Source organism: Dreissena polymorpha, chromosome 14 (assembly GCF_020536995.1).
Source record: "Dreissena polymorpha isolate Duluth1 chromosome 14, UMN_Dpol_1.0, whole genome shotgun sequence".
NCBI classification, from domain to species: Eukaryota; Metazoa; Mollusca; class Bivalvia; order Myida; family Dreissenidae; genus Dreissena; species Dreissena polymorpha.
The window spans coordinates 21,467,747-21,492,534 of NC_068368.1; the positions used below are offsets into that span (position 1 = coordinate 21,467,747).

General features: G+C 34.6%; 2 protein-coding genes across 2 annotated transcripts in view; one reads left to right on the forward strand and one right to left on the reverse strand.

Moving 5' to 3' along the window:
* The window catches only part of LOC127858164 (transcription termination factor 2-like), an 84,724-nt gene that overhangs the window by 21,259 nt on the left and 38,677 nt on the right, over positions 1–24,788 (reverse strand). The window contains exons 13-16 of the mRNA XM_052395132.1: positions 24,387–24,451; positions 22,829–22,917; positions 22,566–22,657; positions 21,682–21,910 (exon numbers count right to left, since the gene is read on the reverse strand). Of these exons, the coding sequence (XP_052251092.1) occupies positions 21,682–21,910; positions 22,566–22,657; positions 22,829–22,917; positions 24,387–24,451 (475 nt within the window). The remainder of the gene's footprint in view (positions 1–21,681; positions 21,911–22,565; positions 22,658–22,828; positions 22,918–24,386; positions 24,452–24,788) is intronic.
* On the forward strand, positions 4,958–14,556 carry LOC127858165 (uncharacterized). The gene is made up of 3 exons (XM_052395133.1): positions 4,958–5,381; positions 11,258–12,234; positions 12,799–14,556. Exons 1-3 carry the CDS (start codon positions 5,053–5,055, stop codon positions 13,161–13,163), a joined length of 1,671 nt encoding a protein of 556 aa, XP_052251093.1. The 5' UTR covers positions 4,958–5,052; the 3' UTR covers positions 13,164–14,556.

Consider the following 24,788-nt stretch of genomic DNA (forward strand, 5'->3'; position numbering starts at 1 on the left):
CGAAAATTTATATCCGAAATCATGACAAATTACCTTAAAATATATACCATTGATTTTGCTATTCATGAAGATGGTATAATAAATGTACAAGTTAAATTCCCTTAGGCATTATTTTTAAACGGAACATACCAGTTTTCTCATTTTGTTTTATCATTTGCTATTTCATTGACATTGGTTGTTTCGTGCGCTGTTTTATCTGACTGTTTTTCATCGTTGTCAATATTATTAGTCTGTGTTAATCTATACCGATGTTTTAAATCGTTGTCAACTCGATAATAGCCTACAAACATGCATTGAACCAAACAAATGTCTGTGCGTAGGTTTGTTACTGACAATAACAAAACCGAATAGTTAAGAAATAATTCATGTACGTTATAGTTTGTAGTAGAATAACCCACGGCCGATAGTTAAGATGCGTTGGGATTAAATGATTTGAAACCACGCATCTAAACTTTCGGTCGTCTGTTATTCAACAACAAACAATAAAGAACACGAATTATTTCGATTCTATCACGATTTTTACTGAAGATTTATACAATGTATATTATTTTTCTTGTGTACTATTTTATGTGAAGTTCCGCCCATAAAAATAACTTTCGGCTGTTCTGTCGATCAGATCCGCGACTTTTATTTATTTATTGCCGAATTATTACGCTGGTGAAAAATGTATCGGCATATTTTGTTTAATTACAGCGCGTGCTTTCAGTGTATAAGGTCCTCCCACAATTATTGCAGAATATCCGATTTTCTTCTTTGTTTATATGACAGTTTACTGTATCATGCATGAAATGCACAATTTCCACGAGGATAACATCGAGGTTTGTATCTGTATCTCTGAAGTAACTGTCAACGATTTTATCCTGGACAACTACACCTTACGGACCGATTGTGCTAGGTATAAGCCAGTGAAATTATCGATTGATATTGACACGGGTTTATTCACGCGTGACTAATACACAGCCGCGCGAATCTTCGCTGCTTGGGGCCATACTCTGATACTAGTCGGCTGACGTGCAATAATCTGGTCCTGACCGGTTTAGAGACTGCAGCAAATGGTTTATCACACCTAATCGAGATAAGAATGTAATTAGGGTGTGCACTGTGTACTGGATTTCATGACATGGGAATTTTAGCAAACAGAATCAGACCGAATGTTTGGGATTTTCAATCGGTCTTTCATGACCTCAATCGGTCTAGGACCGACAAAACCGACAAAAATATGATCCCTGCTCATATTTCCCATAAACACTTATTTAAGGCCAGCATTTTTTTATTATCTGTTTTACAGGAGCGACCGACCCTATTTTTAGACAAATAAAAATAATAGTCACTTTCGTTTTTTTTATTTACATTTCAACCGCCGACCTATTATTTTATCCAAAACTAGAAAAAAAATTGCGCAGACTGCCAAAAGTGTTGTTCAAAATTTGTTTATAATACGGGTTGTTTCGTTGTGCCTATTCGACTTGTAAAGCATCAGCAATTTTCATTGGCTATTTCAGCCAATACCACACGCTATTAGCCAATCGGTGAGTATTTAACAAATGATTTTCATATTGCATTTCCGAAATGGCGCACATTAACATCAACGAGACGAAGTACCTCTTCTCGAACCTCACCTCTTTTCGAACCCTTCATATGTTTACATTTTATTCACATGCGCACTACGTCACAGTTTTTTGTTTATATGTAATTTGTTTACAACGACTCATACGTGGCGGCAAATCAACAAAAATGCTTCAAAACGGTGGGATAAGTAGAATTATCATAAAACATGTAAACATCATCGTATTTCTTTAAGCTTTTTACATATATAAGGATTTTCCTTAAAAAACTATAAAAACATGGTCTAATTTTTTTTGTCAACTTTGCTTGACAAGTTACACATTTTGGCTGCTGCAATAAGTCACGTGACCATGGTCTAAACATGTGACTAATTTATTTTTAATGGTGTACACTGAAGGGTTCGAAAGCAGGTACTCGTTGTTTTGGCAGCATTGATAGTTTTACATGATATGAATGTGCTGGAAACTTGCAAAAATCTGTTATCAAAAGAGGATTTACATAGCAATTAAGTTGCCAGCCATGTAGAAACAAATTATTTATCAAATAGAGTACAAATTAATATGTATCAATGTCAATATTATTTTTGAGTCAAATTGACTTGTCAAAAATTGAGAGGTTAGAAAGATGGTTCGTCCATGATAGCATATTTTAAAATCAAATTAATTAAAAACGAAGCAGAAACAATTTCAATTAGAAAAGATAATCTTCAGAACACCATTGTTGACATCATGCCCATATTATGTGATACGAAATTCAAAATAATAATGAGTTTTTGCAGATGATGCAGAGGTGTCACCATCGATAACTTTCGGTGTGTTTAAAAGTTTTGGGTAGGTTTAATAAATATGGGTATTTATTAAAATGCATATCCTGTAATATTTTTATAGATAACAATCAGCATCCCGATATATGAAGTACTACTTTACGTTTCTTTATAATGAACATGAGGACTGAACCACAGGTACTTGCATCAATAATCCCATTCCCCACCCACCCATATATATTCTTTATTTAGAAAAAAAGTATGCAACACAGCTTCTGAAGAAAATAACATTGGGTCCTGATGTTAGTATGTCCGTCAAAGTCACAAGAAAGTTTTATTTATTTTTCTTAACATTATTTTCCAAAAATGAGTTATTATTTAGCCAAAACATGATGTTCTATCAACTGTAAATAATGTTTTCATACCGCAAGATTTGTATTGCAAGGAATGCAAATAAATTTATCACACCTCAGGCTCTGTTGATAAATGTGCTCAATCGGCTCTATGTATTTGTTCCAAGGGTTATTATCATCTTCACATTTATATAGCTCTCTCTGTTTATTATACATCCAAAACATGATATTGCTGTTTCTCCTTAAAATAATACAGACAACACATTCCATAGAAATTTTCATTTGAACTTAAACTGTGAATAAGAGAGAAACGAAATAATATGTGCAAAAGTTTACACCATTTAATTTTGACAATACTGTGAGTCTTTTACGAAATTATTAAAATAAAATACTATTTTAAAATATACAATTACATAGTTCAAAAGTTGTGTTCTATATATAATTAATCTTGCGAGTAAGTTATAAACAGTCAGCAGAGTAATTCTACTAGAACAATTTAAATCCTTGCTACACGTGCTATTTAATTCTTTATACGGCTTTCACTTACGAAAATGTTCAATGAAATAAATCTAGGTTTCTAGGTTTATTGTCTCTTTTACCTCAATATTTTGTTGGGGCTAATGTGAAGCCAATGGACATGATACAAAACCTACGAAGATTACCGCCATACAATGTCACATACAAAATAATTATCACCTAAACCATGCGTTTTGAGAGAATAATATTGTTTAACTCTTTATTATATAAGTAAATATTAAGCATGTGAAACAAGGAAGGGTTATTTTTAACTCCAAATGTATGATTTGATCACACCTAGAAGAAGAAAACACTAACATGTTACACACCAAATATTGAACCCCTGACCCTTGAGGTGTCTGTGTTGTTAGGGATTATCAAAGACATTAATCTACATAAATCAGTTGACCCCTGAAACGCAAACAGTTTTGACCACGGAGACATGCTTTGAGGAAACTTAGCAAAGAACCACTATATGGTTGGCATGCAACGCAACAAACCAAAGGGCCTTGCGGTTTCAGAGAATGATTTTATTATTTTTATTTATAAGCAAAACAGTAACCCCTAAGGAGAGCAAATTTTCTGCATGATTTGAACAAACTTCAAAGAGAACCTCATAACGATGTTACACACCAAATATTGTAGTCATGCCTCTTGTGTTCACTGTACATATATAAACACTATAACTCTCTCTGAAAATAAAATGAAATGCAGCACATGTTTTTATACGTCTATAACTCACTGTTTTTTAAATGAAATATTCACATTTTATGTACTAGAACTTTCACTACACAAAGTTTGGATCAAGATCAATTCAAGCGCAGTCTGATCAGGATCCAAAGTGTTCACTTAACATCTTTAGAAGTACTAACTGAATGACAATTATGTTGAACAGTTTGGATCCTGATCAGACTGCTCTTTTGGAGCCAAAATGTTCACAATCGCCCTAAGGTCCAATTTCCTGTTATGTGGCTCATTTTTTCTCATGATTACAAATTATCATGATATAAAGCAAGTCTGTTGTACTAGTATATTAAATAGTATTTTTTAGTGTGCATATTCCACCAACGGATGAAAGTTACAAAGTTGGTTGTTATTCAAAGCTATTAAACAATTTAAAAAGTTTTCAATTCTTTTTTATTTAAGTCAAATGCATGGTATATTTGTTATAAACATACATATGATTAACACTCAACAAAAGTTTAACAATCACTATAATACACTACACACCTGGCGTGGTTAATGGTCTCTATTGAAGCAATTTAGTATAATACATGTGAAAGGTGCTTTTACATATAAATATTAAAAAATATGTTTGCTTTTATTATAAAAAGCTTCTACAACAGTGTAATAAGATATATAAAACACTTAAAGGTTAATGCAAGTATACATTATGGTTAAATTGGCTTAATTTTAATTTTTCACAAATAAAAAAACTAATCGGTTTACACAGTTTTATTTTTATTTTTTTCGTAGACTGCTCACTTTTCATGGTTTTATTTTTATTCATCCCCCGCCCGACTCAATTTTTTTGAAAAATTTCCCGTAAAACAAATTTTAAAAAATGCTGGCCTTATTGCCTGAAGATTAATTATCTCATGCGGTAAAAATATACCATGTGTATATCTGTAGATGAATTGATTATTGGTGAGACTAAACAAATTCAATAGCATATACAAAGAGTTGTTTAAACATTTTTAAACCTTACCATACTGTAAATAGTTAAACTTGTTTGATAATCAGCCCATTGATTATTGGTTTTCCCACATGACCTGATATCAGCTTACATGGCTAACGCAAAATGAATTTCAATGTTTAAGTTAGCAACAAAAACATTTATCAATAGTGACAAAGATGGCTTCCAATTTGGAGAGTTCAATTTATAAAGAATCAGACTCGTTGTTTGACTTTTCTTGTTTTACGTGTCAGGAAAATGATAAAAATACAGAGGCTGAATTTTACTGTGAGAAATGTTCCAAGTTATATTGTGGTAAATGTTTGGAGCTTCATAACTCACTTTTTAAGAAGCATGCAACTTTGGGTAAGAAAAACATCAGCCAGTGGCCACAGGCCAATGTGGATGCACTAGAGCAATGTCAGAAGCACAAGACAGAAAAACTGACAGGATTCTGTGAGGACCACAATCAGCTGATATGTCACAACTGCCATATCAACAATCATCAGTAAGTACTAGGTACTTTTTATCAAGTCCTTTCTGAAAACATCTCAACCAACATTTGACCATTCTTCATATCTCTTCTATCATTCTAAAAATTACACAAGAGGGCCCTGAAGGACCTAGGATGCTCACCTGATGCATATTTTTTTATTTCAAGAATTAAATGTTATTTGTCATGCTCCTGAAATTAAATGCATAGTTCATAAAACAAGCCAGATAAAAAAAATATCCCTAGGTCCATCACCTCACATTTAGGCATTGTAGTGAAACATTCACATACATTACTAAATTAAATATTGCATGTTCATGTTGGCATATTAGCATATACATGAAAACCTATGCATTGACAAAATCATAACATAAGATATTTATGAAGCAATTATTTTCCCAACTTGCAGCCATTAAAAGTAAAAATATAAATGTGTTAATGTTGTGACCTTGACCACAAACAAGTCAACCTGAAAATTGACAGGTTCCTTCCTTTCATCACTGGCAACTAACTGCGATATTCTAAGGCAAAGCATTCTCTAGATAATCAGGAAACAAGGAATTATCAACATAAAGTAGTTTGTAACACAAGTTATTTTCTGCAAACCATAATATAAGTGAATTTAAGTCAAAAATGGTAACTCTTGCTAAAATGGTGTGGTGTTTAACCATTTGAATTTTACCACTTATTTTTTGTTTAAAAATGTGTAACAAAAATTAATACTATTTGAATGTGCGAAGACTTGCTTTTGTAAACATTTAGTCTGGAAATACAAGACCAAAAACTCAACTTTTTAGTTTGTCTAGGTTATAAACACTCAAAGAACATTATATATCTGCTGATATAACTGTACACAGAAGTACGAACCTAAAATAAACACATAATTACGTGATAAACTGGGGTTTATAATTGCAATAAATAGTGAAAAATATGAACATTATCATTATCTTTTACTTTTTCACTGTTACAACATTTTCCCGATTCCTAAATGAATACATTTAATACATAAGGGATGGTGCCGCATTTGAAACTTGTGAAATTACCTCATTAATTTGACATCAGGTATTACATTTCGAAGACATTTGCTTGTAAAATACTTATAGATTAAAAAAAAATTATACACTCATTGAATTAAAGAATATTTGTTGCATTTGGTAGATTATAAATGTTTGTCCAACATCACTCGAGAAACAAGAGCCCCTAAAAAGCCCAAAGTTGCTCACCTGAGACACAAATGAACTGACCTGTTTTGAGCATCCCTAGATAGCATTAGAACACATGTTCAGACCAAGTTTCATATAGTGATCTATAAATGTAACTTTTAGAGCGCTAACCAGGTTTAATTATAGCCATATAAGGATAAATTCCCCGCCTTCTGGCAGCCATGTTTTCACCAGACCAGAACCATTCTCAACTCATCGATGATATCATTAAAACAAATTTTTTGACCAAGTTTCATGAAGATTTGAAATAGATTTATTTGAAAATTATAATTTTTATAAACAAAATTTGCAACAAGGGGTTATGCACTTTAAAATAATGTAATTAATTTTCTGACCAAAAACTGGTACCATGAGTAGCATGAAAAAAACAACAACATAAGTAATTGATGACAAATGAGTGCAGAGATAATATCTAGGGTCTAATAAAGCATTGTATATTTATTTTAATAGGTTACTCTGAAAATTCTATTTTTCATGATTTTTTTGGCAACAAGAGTTTATGAACTTTTAAAAATGTTACTGTTTTTTTTAGACCAAAACTGGTGCTATGATAACACTAGATGGCATGCACTTTACCAAAACATTTATAATTATATTATTTATTCTTGCAAATGTATCTCCCCTATTCAATAAAAATACCACTTTTGATCAGAAAATTCATATAAAATGATGTTTATGTTTTTCACCAAGCAAATAGCCTCCTTTTATTCAACCACAAGCTCTTCTCAGCCACTTAAGGGTTATGTTGCCTTTCTTTTACTAAATGATAAAAAATTCTACACTTTGAGACATTTCATTAAATATTCAATGTCTTTACAACACCCAAAGGCTAATAAATTTAGATATCAAGTACTTCCATACTAACATGACCATTCTACGTGGGCAACCTAACAACCTTGATTTATTCATAAATGATCGTCCTATCAATCTGTTATATGTGTCATGAATCATTTGATCGGAAAACAGTTAATGATTGTTATAACTTTTAAATAATTCAATGAAGTGATGTTGTTATTGACCCATAAACCAACATACTGATTAAAAGGGAATATTTTCTAAATTATTTGCATTTAACATTAAATGCGTTAATATCTTTGGCTTAATGTTTTTCAAACTAGAGAAATCTATATGAAATTGACGACTTTTATCCAAAAAACAAACATTTATGTAATAGAAGTTTCAAGATAAAAACAAGCGATATGTTTGTGAAACACTATGTCCCCATATATCTGAGCTTTGACCTTGAAGGATGACCTTGACCTTTCACCACTAAAAATGTGCAGCTCCATGAGATACACATGCATGCCAAATATCAAGTTGCTATCTTCAATACTGCAAAAGCGTACATTAAATGAGCAATTTTAGCCCATATATTTGACCTTTGACCTTGAAGGATGACCTTTACCTTGACCTTTCACCACTCAAAATGTGCAGCTTCATGAGATACACATGCATGCCAAATATGAAGTTGCTATCTTCAATATTGCAAAAGTTATGGCAAATGTTAAAGTTTGACCAAACCAACAGACAGACAGACAGACAGACAGACAGACAGACAGACAGACAGACAGACAGACAAACAGACAGACAGACAGGGCAAAAACAATATGTTCCCCACTATAGTGGTGGGGGACATAATAAGTATTAAACGTTTTATCTGATATTGGTCATAATTTCCAACATAATTGAGTGACTGAGCAATGGGAATTGATGAAACTATCGAATGGAACGAAAAAAAGGTATATGATCTATTTTTTATATTTTATGCACTTAAGTTGAGCCTTAAGGCATATTTATAAGCATTTATAGACAGTGTTCCTCACCAATATCAAGGAAATATTACTTGTTATTCATTTGTGTAATGGTATGCAATAATCTCATGGTAGAATATTTTAAAAAAAACATTAGAAATGAAAACTTGTCAGCTGAAATTTTCCATACTGTAACGGAAATTACCGATCGTGGTTTTTGAAAAATAAAATGTAGCGGTTTCCTCCAATACGATGGATGCGCCCAAAGATTTTGGTGTTACTGACCATTACTGGTTGATAAATTAATGATTTTGATTTTCATTTGATAAATTGGTTATTTCAAGGCCGATAAACTTGAAATATGCAAGCTATTCTGTCGTTTGGCATATGTCTATCGATATATCTGTACAATCGGTAATTTCCGTAACCACTTGTTATATTGTAGCAGACACAAGTTTAAATAAAAATTCTTATGTTTTACACAAATATTCTACCTCTTTCTTGCTAAATACTAATACATGAATGATTTCAAAGTAATATTGCATTGTTTTCAACCAGGAACACTGTCTATGACCGCGAAAAAAAAACATAACAAACTTTTTTGATTATGATTTTTACTTTCTAAATAGCTTGCATGCAGCATGGCATTGAATGTTCTGCAAGATAAATATCTCGACTTTTCGTACTGTTTCATCCAATCAGAAAAGAGCTTTTAAACGTAATTTAGACTCATGTTAAGCGACATAATAAAGTACCACTTTTTGTACACTGCTGATTTGTGACATCATGAGTTGCCTCCCTTGTTGGTTCATGCTAGTGTTAAATATGTTTTACTATTGACATATATAGCCATATAAGGAAAAATGCCAGCCCCCTGGGGACCACGTTATTCAAGCAACTGGAACCATTTTCCAATTCGTCCAATATATCATTGGGACAAATCTTCTGACCAAGTTTCATGATGAGACAATTAATGTGGCCTCTAGAGTATTAACTGCTGATTTGTGACATCACGAGTTGCCTCCCTTGTTGGTTCATGCTAGTGTTAAATATGTTTTTCTATTGACATATATAGCCATATAAGAAAAAAATGCCCCGCCCCCTTGCGGCCATGTTTGTCAACAGACCAGAACCATTTTGGAACTTATCCAAGATATTGTTGGAACAAATGTTCTTAACGAGTTTAATGAAAATTGGACTACAAAGTGGCTTTTAGAATGTTAACAAGGTTTTACTATAGCCATGTAAGGAAAAATGCCCCGCGCCTTGGCAGCCATGTTTTTCAAGCAACCAGGAACATTTTCGAACTTGTCCAAGATATCGAGACAAATGTTCTGACCAAGTATCATGAAGAATGGACAATAAATGTGACGTTTAGAGTGTTAACAATGTTTTATTATAGCCATATCACGAAAATTACTCTGCCCTCTGGCGGCCATAATTTTCAACCAACTGGAACCATTATTTCGAACTCGTCCAAGATATGATTTGGACAAATCTTCTTATCAAGTTTCATGAAGAACAGACAATATATGTGGCTTCTAGAGAGTAAATAAGGTTTTAAATAGCCATGCATAGCAATATAAGGAAAAATGCCCCACAACCTGGCAGCAATGTTATTCAAGCTTAGCAACTGGAACCGTTTTAGAACTCCTCAAATATATCATTGGGACAAATCTTCTGTCCAAGTTTATGATGAGTAAACAATAAATGCAGCCTCTAGAGTGTTAAAAAGGTTTTACAAAGCCATATAAGGAAAATGCCCCGCCCCTGGCGGTCATGTTCTTGAGTAACCGAAACCATTTTCAAACTCGTCCAAGATAGCATAAGGACAAATTGTCTGACCAAATTGCATGAAGATCGTACAATAACAATAATAGAGTGTTAACAAGGCAAATGTTGATGCCACACGACACATTACGCACAACATACAAAAGGCGATCACAAAAGTTCACCATGAGCACATTGTGCTCCGGTGAGCTAAAAAATATGTAAGTAAAAATGTATGCAGAAAAGTTGATTTTGTGACTATGACTATTGATCTCTTGATTTTAAAATACGAATGGGTCGTCCTTCATCAAGATGAACCAGCATACTACCGGGTAATTAATATGGTATTCTCTATACCGTAATTACTACCGTAAATTTTCGGACACTTGAACAAAATAAATTCGTGGCCGAAAATGTTGATATGAAAAATAACGTGACTAAGAGATGCTTAAAATATTTCATGGACGATCAGATAATATGATGCAATTTGTAAAGCATTCATTGTATCAACGACAAATAGAACATGCTTTTTAAATACCACTCCAAAGCTTTGCTACCTTTACCTACAATTATACAGAAGAAAAAAGTAAAAACATTAAACATTAAACATACTGCTTACTTCACAGATAACATTTATAATATTGTAGGTTAAACCAATTGTGTCATACTGGTATACGTAGTTATTAACTGAATCACACAAATGTTATGGTATATTGCCTTCAGAAATTTATCTGTCAGGTTTTATTACTTCATTTTGTTTGTTTCACCAGTAGGGGACAACAAGCAACTCTCTGTCCTCCCAAGTAACCAGCATGGCAATTTAGATGAGCAAAAACTACTTTCATTATACAAGCCCTTGTGACCTTAACCTTTGACCTGATGACCTTAAACTCCATAGTTATCTTCCTGTCCACCCAAGAAACCACTTGATCATAGGTCAAAGCATTTATCAAGATATAAGATGAGAATAACATAGTTTAGATATTTATGTTAGATGTTAAATGCACATTCTAAAGTAAAAAAAAGGCTAAATGTTTCTGTTTAAAGATAACTCATGTGACAAAATAATAGAAAAAAAAATATAATTAAGAATAATAAAAATACTAAGCACAACACAAGCATTATTTGAATTGGGCTTGTTTTGCAGGAAATGCAGTCATGTGGTACTTATAGCTGACAAAGTGAAAAACCTACATAAAAAAGGAGTCTTTCAGCAGTTGTCAGCAACTGTTAATTCACAACACCAGCAATTGATACAAATGAAATATGACTTTGAGGAAAATATGAAGTCTCTTGAGAAATCTTACAAAAAAATTCTGGAAGAAATCAATGCTTTACGAAAGACAATTAATGATTCTTTGGATCTACTGGAGAAGAATACCAAGAAGGAATTGGATACATTACTGGCCACCATGAGGACATCTATTCAAACTGACATTGAAATCTGCTCAAAGTCCATCAATAATATAACATGCTTAAAAGAAGATTTGCAAACAAGAAAAGACAAAAGTGAAGCACTGAGTTTTATAAAGTATAGAAAATGCCTTGACCAGTCCCACAACGTAGAAGCAGTTTTACAAGAAATGACATCAAAGAATGATAGGACACTAGCCTTTAATCCTCATAAAACCATTCAACAAACCCTGTCCGCCCTCTCAGGATTGGGATTTTATGATCCTATCATAAAAGTGAAGAGAAGTAAGAAGTTTAATGTGAAGATAGAAAGGCATTTACAAGCATATATTGTAAATTGTGTTGTATCTGGTATCTGTGTGACAGCTATTGGACAACTCCTCATCACAGACTATAATTTCAAGAGTGTAAAGCTCCTGGATCAGACCTACAAGGTGGTGGCCCACTGTGACTTGCCTGGTAGCCCATATTACATTTGCAGCGTTGATTCCAGTCTGGTGGCTATTGCTCTGATTAACAATGAAGTCCACTTCATCAGAGTGACCAATGATCAGCTGGTAAATGACAGGATACTGGAGCTCCAACATTACTGCATGGGCATTGCCCATCACAAGAGTAACCTGTACATTACAGATGGTAGTGCTCTGTATCACTATACTGTGGATGGAAGACTGGTGAGCAAGATGTATAAAGGTACAGATGAATGTTCAGGTAATAATTTTCACTGTCATTATTCTTATTTTCCAATGTTTTAAGACCCATGCTTCTTTTGTAATTGAAATAATGAAAGTAATAAGCATCATATACCAGTAATGTTATCAAACAATGTATGTTTTGTAAATAAGTAGCTGAACATGTTGAAGTAAAGTCCAACAAGTGTTTTTTATGCATAATTCACAAATACAGATGAATAGAAATTCAATATATTATTTTTTATCAATTACTAATATTATCTTGAACTTAGACAATGATATGTTAAATAATTATTCCCAAAGTTTAAACCATAACCAATTTATCAAAAACTAAGAACCTCAGTAAGTCACATGCATAATAGAACTGGACTTCATAGTTGATTTTAATGTCTCTTTATTATGTAAAATGAGTTTATGTATGTATATTTACACATGTTTATGAATTTTATCAATTGTTTAATGTATGTACTAAATACTATACAAAGCTGAAATTTATTATACAAAAGAAATTTAGACTAACTACTTTTCACATCATGACCTTTGTTATATAAACAACTGATCATCCCTGTCTTCCATACCACAGTTACGGCGATTGCAGTGAGTCCAGATGGAGGTAGGATATATGTGGCCAACTGGAACAGTAATCAGCTGGTCATACTGTCCAGAGATGGCACAGTAATCTCCACATTCACTGACCCTGCACTGGACTGGGGACAGCGTGCCCGTCCTGGCCTCCATGTGACAGACGCAGGACAAGTTCTGGTGTGTGGATGCAGGTCACACAAAATCATCCAAGTAGACAGGGATGGGAGACAGAGACTGGCAGAGGTGGTCACATCGAAGGATGGTGTACGTAACCCTATATCTGTCTATTACAGGAAGCATACAGGCTCACTCATTGTGGGAATGTGGGGCACTGATGACATTATAGTGTTTGAGACACAGTGACTGTTGGAGTAGAATGATGCTCATTTATAATAATATATACATTCATATATAGAGTTGTCATTTAATATCGTGTTCCAGTTTTGTACAAAGTGCATATAAGACATACACTGTAACTCCAATATAGCGCGGTCAATGGGGTCCAAGCCGCGAAACAGCGTTATAACGGATCCGCGTTATAGGTTTTGAGCTCATTTACTGCAGGGCGCTATAAACAAAACAGGTATAGAATAGCCTATAATATAGGTCATGTATATATATTGCCATGCTGTGTTGACGCAAATACATGCATATAAACCGAATTGTATCGATAACAGTATACATACCGCTTTTCTTATGTGCACATTTATCCAATAATCCAATAAAATTGCAACATCACTTAAAAATAATAATCTTGAACATTAATGACGATATATGTTTAAGAAATTCGTAAACACAACCGTACGCATATATGCCATTTTCAGAAGTGTTAAGAGTACAGTGCATTATGGGGCAGAGCTTTCATTGGACTAGCAACTTTAAATTTAGATTGAATGCAATACGACTCACGTACAAAAAATTGTTATATTGCGTCATACGCATGCAAAAAACGTGTTTCCCGGGGACTTTCTGCTACCGCGCAAAAATGAAAGTGAAACTCTGTTAACATTTGCCGGTACACTGCGTTCGCATGTAAATAAATCGTCTGCATTATTTAATTTCTTATACACGAACTGAAAGAGATTAAATGACATAATACTAGAATGATAATAAAATGTTAGAAAAAGTTGTTTTATACAGTACCGGGTAGGCAGTATATTTCACAGCCGCTCATTTAATATAGTCAAACTGCAACCATATCAAACAAAGAATGTTTCAATCGTTTTGAATTACTTTAATTGTATAACTGTCCCGCTTGCACTTAACTTATGGAAATTATCGCACTGAACCGCTCTGATGAGGTATACATGTAATAAACAATGACACGCGAGTTTTTCACACCTTTATTGACATTACACAACAGATTAACACCAATTAGCTGTCGGTGTTGTTTAACCTCGAGGCAATTATAATCGGTTCAACGGACGGTTGAATAAAGCAATCAACATAACTGTGATTGTCGCCATCTTTGAATTGTCTGAAAATACATGAAGTTGCATTATACGGATTTGAATCAGAAATAAAATGGAAGGTTGGAGAAAAAATGGGATCCAAGCACCCTCCGCGTTATATTGGATTCAGCGTTATAACGGAGCGCTTTATATTGGAGTTACAGTGTAGTGACTGTTGTAATAGGACACATTAATTATTTGCCTGTATAAAAATATGAGAAATTTCCCATGAAACCAGTCTTTACCATACTAATGTTATTACAATATTTGAACAAGAGTTCCGCGGTCGGAGATGACCGCATTGAAGCCGGATTTTTGATTTAAATGACAGGAAAGTACCTTTCGTGTTTTTGTCAATGCAATACTTAAATTACTGAAATATTGTTCAAAGGTCAAAATGAAATAATATTTTAGAGCCCTTTCACATTTGAAGTTGCCGCAACTGTGAACCTCAATTGAATGTCCTTGAAATTACCAGTGGTAAGCATACCAAAGTTAAATCATGACAAAAATATTCACATTTAAGGTCACTGTCAATTGAAAGACTTTAAAATGACCAGTTGTTCTCTTGACCAGTGGTCATCTGTTAGTCATGGCAAAGTCCATGTCCAAGCATACGAAAGTTAAAACAACTTTTAATTTTTAACATTCAAGGTCACAGTGACCTTGACCTTCAATGACCTTAAAATGACCAATTGTCATCTACTAGTGCTGGCCAACCTTCATGTCCAGTTTGAAGACTGTAAGTCCAAGCATAAGAAAGTTATACCATGAAATAAGAATTTTAACATTTTTACATTCAAGGTCACGGTGACCTTGACCTTAAAATGACCAGTGGTCATCTACTAGTTCTGGCCAACCTTCATATCAAGTTTGAAGACTCTAGGTCTAAGCATACCAAAGTATTAACAACTTTAACATATTTACATCCAAGGTCACAGTGACCTCGACCTTCAAATGAATGACCTTGAAATGACCAGTGGTCATCTAAGTGTGCTTGCAAACCTTTACGTCAAGTTTGAGATTCTAGGTCCAAGCATACCAAAGTTACAACAATTTTAACATTTTAACATTTAAGTTCACAGTGACCTTGACCTTCAAATGAATGACATTGAAATGAATGACCTTGAAATGACCAGTGGTCATCTAAGTGTGCTTGCAAACCTTTACGTCAAGTTTGAGATTCTAGGTCCAAGCATACCAAAGTTATAACAATTTTAACATTTTAACATTGAAGGTCACAGTGACCTTGACCTTCAAATGAATGACATTGAAATGAGCAGTGGTGATCTTCTAGTACTGGCCAACCTTTATGTCAAGTTTGAAGACTCTAGGTACAAGCATACCAAAGTTATAACATGGAATAAGAACTTTAACATTTTTACCTACCAAAGTTATAAGAACTTTAACATTTTTACATTCAAGGTCACAGTGACCTTGACCTTAGAATGAATGACCTTGAAATGACCAGTGGTCATCTAAGTGTGCTTGCAAACCTTCATGTCAAGTTTGAAGACTCTATGTCCAAGCATACCAAAGTTATAACAATTTTAACATTTTAACATTTAAGGTCACAGTGACCTTGACCTTGAAATGAATGACATTGAAATGACCAGTGGTCATCTTCTAGTACTGGCCAATCTTTATTTCAAGTTTGAAGACTCTAGGTACAAGCATACCAAAGTTATAACATGAAATAAGAACTTTAACATTTTTACATTCAAGGTCACAGTGACCTTGACCTTCAAATGAATGACCTTGAAATGTCCAGTGGTTACTTACTAGTTCTGGCCAACCTTCATGTCAAGTTTCAAGACTCTAGGTCCAAGCATACCAAAGTTATAACAACTTTAACATTTTTACATTCAAGGTCACAGTGACCTTGACCTTCAAATGAATGACCTTGAAATGTCCAGTGGTTACTTACTAGTTCTGGCCAACCTTCATGTCAAGTTTCAAGACTCTAGGTCCAAGCATACCAAAGTTATAACAACTTTAACATTTTTATATTGAAGGTCACAGTGACCTTCACCTTCAAATGAATGACCTTGAAATGACCAGTGGTCATCTGTTAATCCTGGCCAACCTTCATGTCAAGTTTGAAGACTCTAGGTCCAAGCATACCAAAGTTATACCATGAAATAAGAACTTTAACATTTTTACATTCAAGGTCACAGTGACCTTGACCTTCAAATGAATGACCTTGAAATGACCAGTGGTTACTAACTAGTTATGGCCAACCTTCATGTCAAGTTTCAAGACTCTAGGTCCAAGCATACCAAAGTTATAACAACTTTAACATTTTTTATATTGAAGGTCACAGTGACCTTGACCTTCAAATGAATGACCTTGAAATGACCAGTGGTCATCTGTTAATCCTGGCCAACCTTCATGTCAAGTTTGAAGACTCTAGGTCCAAGCATACCAAAGTTATACCATGAAATAAGAACTTTAACATTTTCGAGCACGCCGCCCGCCCGCCCCCCCGCCCGCCCGACAACATCAATCTATAAGCCGAGATTTTTTCGAAAAAAATCCGGCTAATTAAACTATGTTTACTAATAATGCAGAAAGAAAATGACAAATTGCTTTAAAGGTGAAATGCTATGCTTTTCAAAACCCTTAAAGACCCTTAATTAATCAAATTTAGTGCATATAAAAACATTTTTGCACCTAGCTTCGATTCAATGATGGTGTTATTAGCGAGAACGAATAAGACAAAGTCACTTATTTTCACACATTCCGATCTACTCGCTATTGTCATTCAAACTGTTGGTGACGTAGTGTGATCCCGTGTTCATTCGCCCGCAATAATGAACCGGCATAATAAGGATTGAGATGTGATATTTCCCATATCTTTTTTCAGAAAAATAGATTAAAATGGAATAATATGATGATAGTTATGGAGAATTTTCTGTTGAACCGTACATGTTACTACTGTACGATCATTTAGCGATAGTCACATTTTTCTGATTCTGAATCAGACAGTGAGAAATCTTTTGCAGATGCTTAAGATTCCAAGCCTGTAGGGAATATGGATTGATAAGCATTTTCTTTTTTAATGCACATGCAGGAAACAAAACACTATTAAAATGATTAATTTTATGCTTTCCAGTGGTTTATAGAGAAATATCAGTGAAATAAAAGTGGTATTTCACTGTTTTAAAAAGTGAAAAATAACAATGAAAAATATCGATATTTTTTACTGTTTTACTGTGAAATGACATCATTTTTTTGACGAAATGACGTCATAAATCCAGCGGAATTATACAGTTAAACTCTTTTAGAATGTACATTAACCATAAAAAAAGCATAAAATAAAAAGAAAATTTGTTGAATTCGATGGAATATCGATTTTAATTCACTTGTTATCATAAAAAATACATATTTTATATGATCACTTGTGAAATAAAATCGATATTCCATCGAATCCAACAAATATTCTCTATTTATTTTTGATTTTGTTGATTGTAATTCTACAGTACGATCGCATTAAATATGACAACGTTGTACGGTTCAGTGACACAGAATGGATACTTGATAGAATTGTTAAAGGATTTATTGAAACTTCAAATTCAACTTTTGTTATAATAATGTCATGAAATAAAAAGAAGAGGATGTGTAGATAAAATAGGGCAGAACCTTGGTGTGACAGGGTTCTGCTCCCACAGTTTTTAACGTAGGAAGAAAATGAAATGACCTGCATAATGTCCATATTGCCATCTATCCATGTTTCAAGTTTCATGAAAAAATATGAAGAAATTTTAAAGTGATCGCAGGATCCAGAAAAACAGACAGACAGACAGACAGACAGACAGACGCACAGAGCGCAAACCATAAGTCCCCTCCGGTAAAACCGGTAGGGGACAAGAAAAAATCATAACTGGTCTTTATTTTGATTAAATTCAATCAAGGTGTAAAGCAATAGTCATATATTATTTGTTTGTTACACAAATACAATATTAACAAGAGCTTGTCACAGTGGTGCCAAATCCCCGCCGTTATGTGTTTGCTTGTATGACAACATTTGTTTTAGAGAGTAGAATAATATTTGTGAAGCATGGCACCTGAATTTAAAAACTAAGGCTGAAAGAGTTATGGTTCATGTTCACTGCACTTCTCCTAGTTGCCATCTGTTTATATTTCTGGTTTCAAGTAAATCCCTTCAGTACATTTAGAGTTATGCTCCGGACAAAAATTTACTTTGAAATTAAATAAAGGGAGATAAGTCAAGAACTAAGGTAGATATAGTTATGGTTCTTAGTCACTGCACTTCACCTACTTGCCATCTGTTTATATTTCAAGTTTTAAGTAAATCCCTTCAGTAGATTTAGAGTTATGCTCCGGTCAAAAATTTACTTTGAAATTAAATAAAGGGAGCTAATTCAAAAACTAAGGTAGATAGAGTTATGGTTCTTAGTCACTGCACTTCACCTTCTTGCCATCTATTTATATTTAAAGTTTCAAGAAAATCCCTTCAGTAGATTTAGAGTTATGCTCCGGACGACAAGAGTGCCAAACTGTCACAAGATACGCCCGTTTGAAGGTTTTGGACAACTTGATAACTTTACCATGACCCATATTTGAACTTGACCTACATATCATCTAGACACAACTTCTGACCAAATTTGGTGAAGATCAGATGAAAACTACTTCATTTAGAGAGCGGACACCACGCTAAATGCTTGAAATGCACTAAGTGACCTCGTGATCTAGTTTTTGACCCGGCATGACCAATATTTGAACTTGACCTAGATATTGTCTAGACACAACTTCTGACCAAATTTGGTGAAGATTGGATAAAAACTACTTCAATTAGAGAGCGGACACCATGCTAAATGCTTGAAATGCACTAAGTGACCCTGTGACCTAGTTTTTGACCCTGCATGACCCATATTCGAACTTGACTTTCATATTGTGTAGATACAACTTCTGACCAAGTATGGTGATTATCGGATGAAAACTACTTCTATTACAGAGCGGACACCATGCTTAATGCTTGAAATGCACTGAGTGACCCCGTGACCTAGTTTTTGACCCGGCATGACCCATATTTGAACTTGACGTGATATTGTCCAGATACAACTTCTGACCAAGTTTGGTGAAGATCGGATAAAATCTATTTGAATTAGAGAGCGGAAACTGCTGTGGACGCCGCCCGCCTGCCCACCCGCTGCCATGGTGAAACTATAATACATCCCGTTTTTTTTTAACGGGCGTATAAAAATTTACTTTGAAACAAAATAAAGGGAGATAATTCAAAAACTAAGGTAGATAGAGTTATGGTTCTTGGTTAATGCACTTCTCCTAGTTGCCATCTGTTTATATTCTAAGTTTAAAGTAAATCCATTGAATAAATTTGGAGTTATGCTCTGGACAAAGTTTCGGACGGACACACAGACGCACGCACAGACGGACGCACAGACGGACGGAGACTATTACTATATTCCCTCCGATTTTTTTTTTCGGCGGGGATAAAAAGCCATGGCAGAGAAAGGACATACATCTTTCATGAGGCTAAGATAGAGAACCGACATACATCTTTTATGAGGCTAAGATAGAGAACTGACATACATCTTTTATGAGGCTAAGATAGAGAACTGACATACATCTTTCATAAGGCTAAGATAGAGAACTGACATACATCTTTCATGAGGCTAAGATAGAGAACCAACATACATCTGTCATGAGGCTAAGAGAGAGAACTGACATACATCTTTCATGAGGCTAAGATAGAGAACTAATATACATCTTTTATGAGGCTAAGAGAGAGAACTGACATACATCTTTTATTAGGCTAAGAGAGAGAACTGACATACACCTTTTATGAGGCTAAGATAGAGAACTAACATACATCTTTCATGAGGCTAAGATAGAGAACCAACATACATCTTTCATGAGGCTGAGATAGAGAACTGACATAAATCTTTTATGAGGCTAAGATAGAGAATCAACATACATCTTTCATGAGGCTAAGATAGAGAACTTACATACATCTTTCATGAGGCTAAGATAGAGAACTGACATAAATCCTTTATGAGGCTAAGATAGAGAACCAACATACATCTTTTATGAGGCTAAGATAGAGAACCCACATACATCTTTCATCAGGCTGAGATAGAGAACTGACATACATCTTTCATGAGGCTTAGATAGAGAACTGACATACATCTTTTATAAGGCTAAGATAGAGAACCCACATACATCTTTTATGAGGCTTAGATAGAGAACCCACATACATCTTTCATCAGGCTGAGATAGAGAACTGACATACATCTTTCATGAGGCTAAGATAGAGAACTGACATACATCTTTCATGAGGCTGAGATAGAGAACTGACATACACCTTTTATGAGGCTAAGATAGAGAACTTACATACATCTTTCATAAGGCTAATATAGAGAACTGACATACATCTATCATGAGGCTAAGATAGAGAACCAACATACATCTTTCATGAGGCTAAGATAAGAGAACTGACATACATCTTTTATGAGGCTAAGATAGAGAACCCACATACATCTTTCTTGAGGCTGAGATAGAGAACTGACATACATCTTTTATGAGGCTAAGATAGAGAACTGACATACCTCTTTTATGAGGCTAATATAGAGAACTGACATACATCTTTTATGAGGCTAAGATAGAGAATCAACATACATCTTTCATGAGGCTAAGATAGAGAACCGACATACATCTTTGATGAGGCTAAGATAGAGAACTTACATACATCTTTCATGAGGCTGAGATAGAGAACTGACATATGTCTTTTATGAGGCTAAGATAGAGAACCGACATACATCCTTTATTAGGCTAATATAGAGAACCAACATACATCTTTCATGAGGCTTAGATAGAGAACTGACATACATCTTTCATGAGGCTAAGATAGAGAACCGACATACATCTTTCATCAGGCTGAGATAGAGAACTGACATACACCTATTATGAGGCTAATATAGAGAACTGACATACATCTTTCATGAGGCTAAGATAGAGAACCAACATACATCTTTCATGAGGCTAAGATAGTGAACTGACATACATCTTTTATGAGGCTAAGATAGAGAACCCACATACATCTTTCTTGAGGCTGAGATAGAGAACTGACATACATCTTTTATGAGGCTAAGATAGAGAACTGACATTCATCTTTCATGAGGCTAAGATAGAGAACCAACATACATCTTTCATGAGGCTAAGATAGAGAACCGACATACATCTTTCATGAGGCTGATATAGAAAACTGACATACATCTTTTATGAGGCTAAGATAGAGGGCTGACATACATCTTTTATGAGGCTAAGATAGAGAACCAACATACATCTTTCATGAGGCTAAGATAGAGAACCGACATACATCTTTAATGAGGCTAAGATAGAGAACTTACATACATCTTTCATGAGGCTTAGATAAAGAACGTACATACATCTTTCATGAGGCTAAGATGACTGCAGCACTGTCGTAGGCGTAGCAACAGCACCAGGATGTGCTGACCAGTGGCCTTGCCTCCTACTTGACCCCCACTACCCACACTTGACCTCTGACCTTCACCCTTGTCCAGGAAGGGGTTTGTGGTCAAGGGGGTCTTGGATGGGGTCAAACCATCTCTCATGCCTTTTTCTTCATGACGGGCAATGTATTCCTTCAAAACAGACCTGAAAGAGAAAACAAATCAGTGTATTAAATATAACCTTGTTCTCTTTTGTTAGTGCTCTGTTTACTTTAACAGTCAAGGCTTCAGAAATTACATTTTATTATTTTTTTATTATGACACTCGTTACACAGTCTTTTTATGATTTTAAGTTAAAGTTCCTTTTCATAATAATATAGTAACGCATATTGTGATACAGTGTTGACACACTCATTTTGTACACACTTAAATGAATTATGAACACTAAGGTTGAATGTGTATTATATTTGGATATTGGGTTAATAGAAACGTAACTTATATGTCAATGTGTACTTGGCCCCTCTCCAAGCTTTCAGACATACTTGGCCTATGCAACCAGGGAGATGTAACTCTAACAAGTCTGAAGCACATTCAGACATGGACATACTTATTAGTATGTGTGGTTGGCACGGGTTAATCAGGGAAAACTCTTTCCGCCTAAACTGGATTTTTGCTAAGAAGATACTTCCTTTAAACAGAAAATATCATAAAAGCAGAAAGTGTCATCCCTGATTAGCCTGTGCAGACTGCACAGGCTAATCTGGGACTACATTTTATGCACATGCATTAAACTTCCTAATCACAAATCATGGCTTATATATATGTCATGAACAAGTTTAAGGAGAATGTTTAAAGCACACCTAGACTGGTCGAAGATTTTGTCGTACACCTGTCGTTCCTGTTCAGACAGCACCAGCTCATGTGTGGTGGAGGACTTCTCTGGCAACGGCACCTGTAACCATGGAGATAGTTCCAGTGTTAAGTCAAACAAATATATTTGTGACGTTGTGGCGTGGTATATTAGCCTGTGCTTTAGGCACAAGCATCAAGCCCAATTTTCTCAGAATGCAACTCATTTTTATTGACAACAACTTTAAGAAGCTGAAGTGTGACTGTGCCCTACCAGAGGCTTGCCAGAGGTGCCAGTCTGTGATTTGGTCCTCCGTAAAAGCAGCGTCTTCACCAGCACATTCAGTCTGCTGTGACCTGTGTCTAGGACAATCATACACACAACATTAATCTCAAAAACATTGTGTCGGGGACAATCATACAAACAGGGCAAATAAGGGCTCAATCCATGTGCATTAAGCGTCGTCCGAGATAAGCCCACGAGGTCCGGACAGGCTAATCAGGGACAACACTTTCCGCCTACACTTGATTTTGGTTTAGGAGAGATCTCCATCAAACCAAACATTCCGTGAAAGCTGAAAGTGTTGTCCCTGATTAATCTGGGATTAAGCTTACACACATGACAATAATACATTGTATAAAGCCTAGATTTCACAAAGCATGGCTCATACTAACCTAATTGACCCTTTCCCGCTCAGAAGCAGAGTGAAAATGGCTCAACGCACCAGCATAAAACCACAACAGCCTGTGAGTAACTTAAAATGGCTGAGGTGAAAAGCTTGTGTTCCAACTAACTGGCTAACTGGACAGCAGAACCGTTACCATGGTGTCCTTAATATATGCCTTGCCTAAGAAAAAAAATCAAATTCTAGCAATTGCTTGTTTGACGTCAATATAAAATGCGATATGCTGAAACAGCATATTGTGAAACCATTCTTATTCATCAGGCATTAATTTTCTTCAATTTCGTCAATGGACAGAGTGACAAATTTAAGATCATAACAAAAAAATGTGTCCAATATTTAAATTAAAGACTGAATTATTGTAGGCATGTGACATTACAATCCAATCTAATCCATGCATACATACTTTGTTCGTCTGTTTCGTAATCAAGATAAATCTGGTTTTGACACAAATTGTGCTCATTATACAGTGTATTTAACTGGCATGTGGTATTGCTGTAGAACGCGAATGCAGTTCAGCTGTATCAACTGCCTTGACTTCCTTTAGGTAAAATAGTAATGATTACCGCTAATTGTTAAAAACTTTATAACCAATTGTTTGTATTGTGTTTTCCAGGAGGTTGACTAATTGGCAATTGGCTTTGTTGTTTCAAGCATCGTTAATAATTATTCGGTTTCGCTAATCCGCTTATCATAACAATGAAAGTTTCAATGACATACAATAATAAGGGCCCATTATTACTACCTGATAGCAAAAGAGTATTTAATTGGCATGTACCAAACTGAACTCCCAGGTATCCTCCCTTTTTTCCCACCACCATTTGTCTCAACCGCGATTTATTGCGGATATGTATTACAAACAAATTAGATCTTGACTGACGCAATATGTGAAACAGTGAATTATCAGTTTTAATTCACTGATATATCTCTATAAACAACCCAAGGGCATTAAATAAATATTTTTTTTAAACATTTACTTTGACTGGAACAAACACAAATAAAATGTCAAGCAAGGTCCCCATGCAAGACTGGAACCACATAATGAAAAATGTAGCAATTGCTTTCTCAACAATAGTGGATACTTTATGATAAAATCAAGATGGACAATTAGTGGTTAAACAAAGAGACAGAGAAGAATAAGTGACTTACTGTTGCCTGTGTCAACCTGTCGCTTCCAAACTTTATACTCATCAAATGGAGAGCAGCGAAGAAACCTGCAGAAAAACGAAATAAACAAGGTAACAATAAGAGCTATAATATGCCGACGTATAATATGATAAGTGTGCACAGGGCAATTTAGATTGGGGAAAATAAATGTTGTTTTGACTAAAACTGGGAAAATGCATGGGTTTCTTAAAAAAATGTTTGCTAACAAATACCATGAAATTGAAAATAAAATATTTTAAAAAATATATATAATATGGTTTAACTAATTGAGCTACAAAGGGAGATTGACTGACGTTTCTTTATTTTTAAATAATATTTGCTTGCAATTTTAAGTTGGAAATTTTAAGGCGTCATTTGAGAAAAAATATTAAGCAGTGAGTACAT

Coding starts and splice junctions, on each gene's coding strand:
- LOC127858165 (XM_052395133.1), top strand. CDS start 5,053: ATGGCTTCCAATTTGGAGAGTTCAATTTATAAAGAATCAGACTCGTTG. Junction 5,382..11,257: donor TGCCATATCAACAATCATCA/GTAAGTACTAGG, acceptor CTTGTTTTGCAG/GAAATGCAGTCATGTGGTAC. Junction 12,235..12,798: donor AGGTACAGATGAATGTTCAG/GTAATAATTTTC, acceptor TCCATACCACAG/TTACGGCGATTGCAGTGAGT.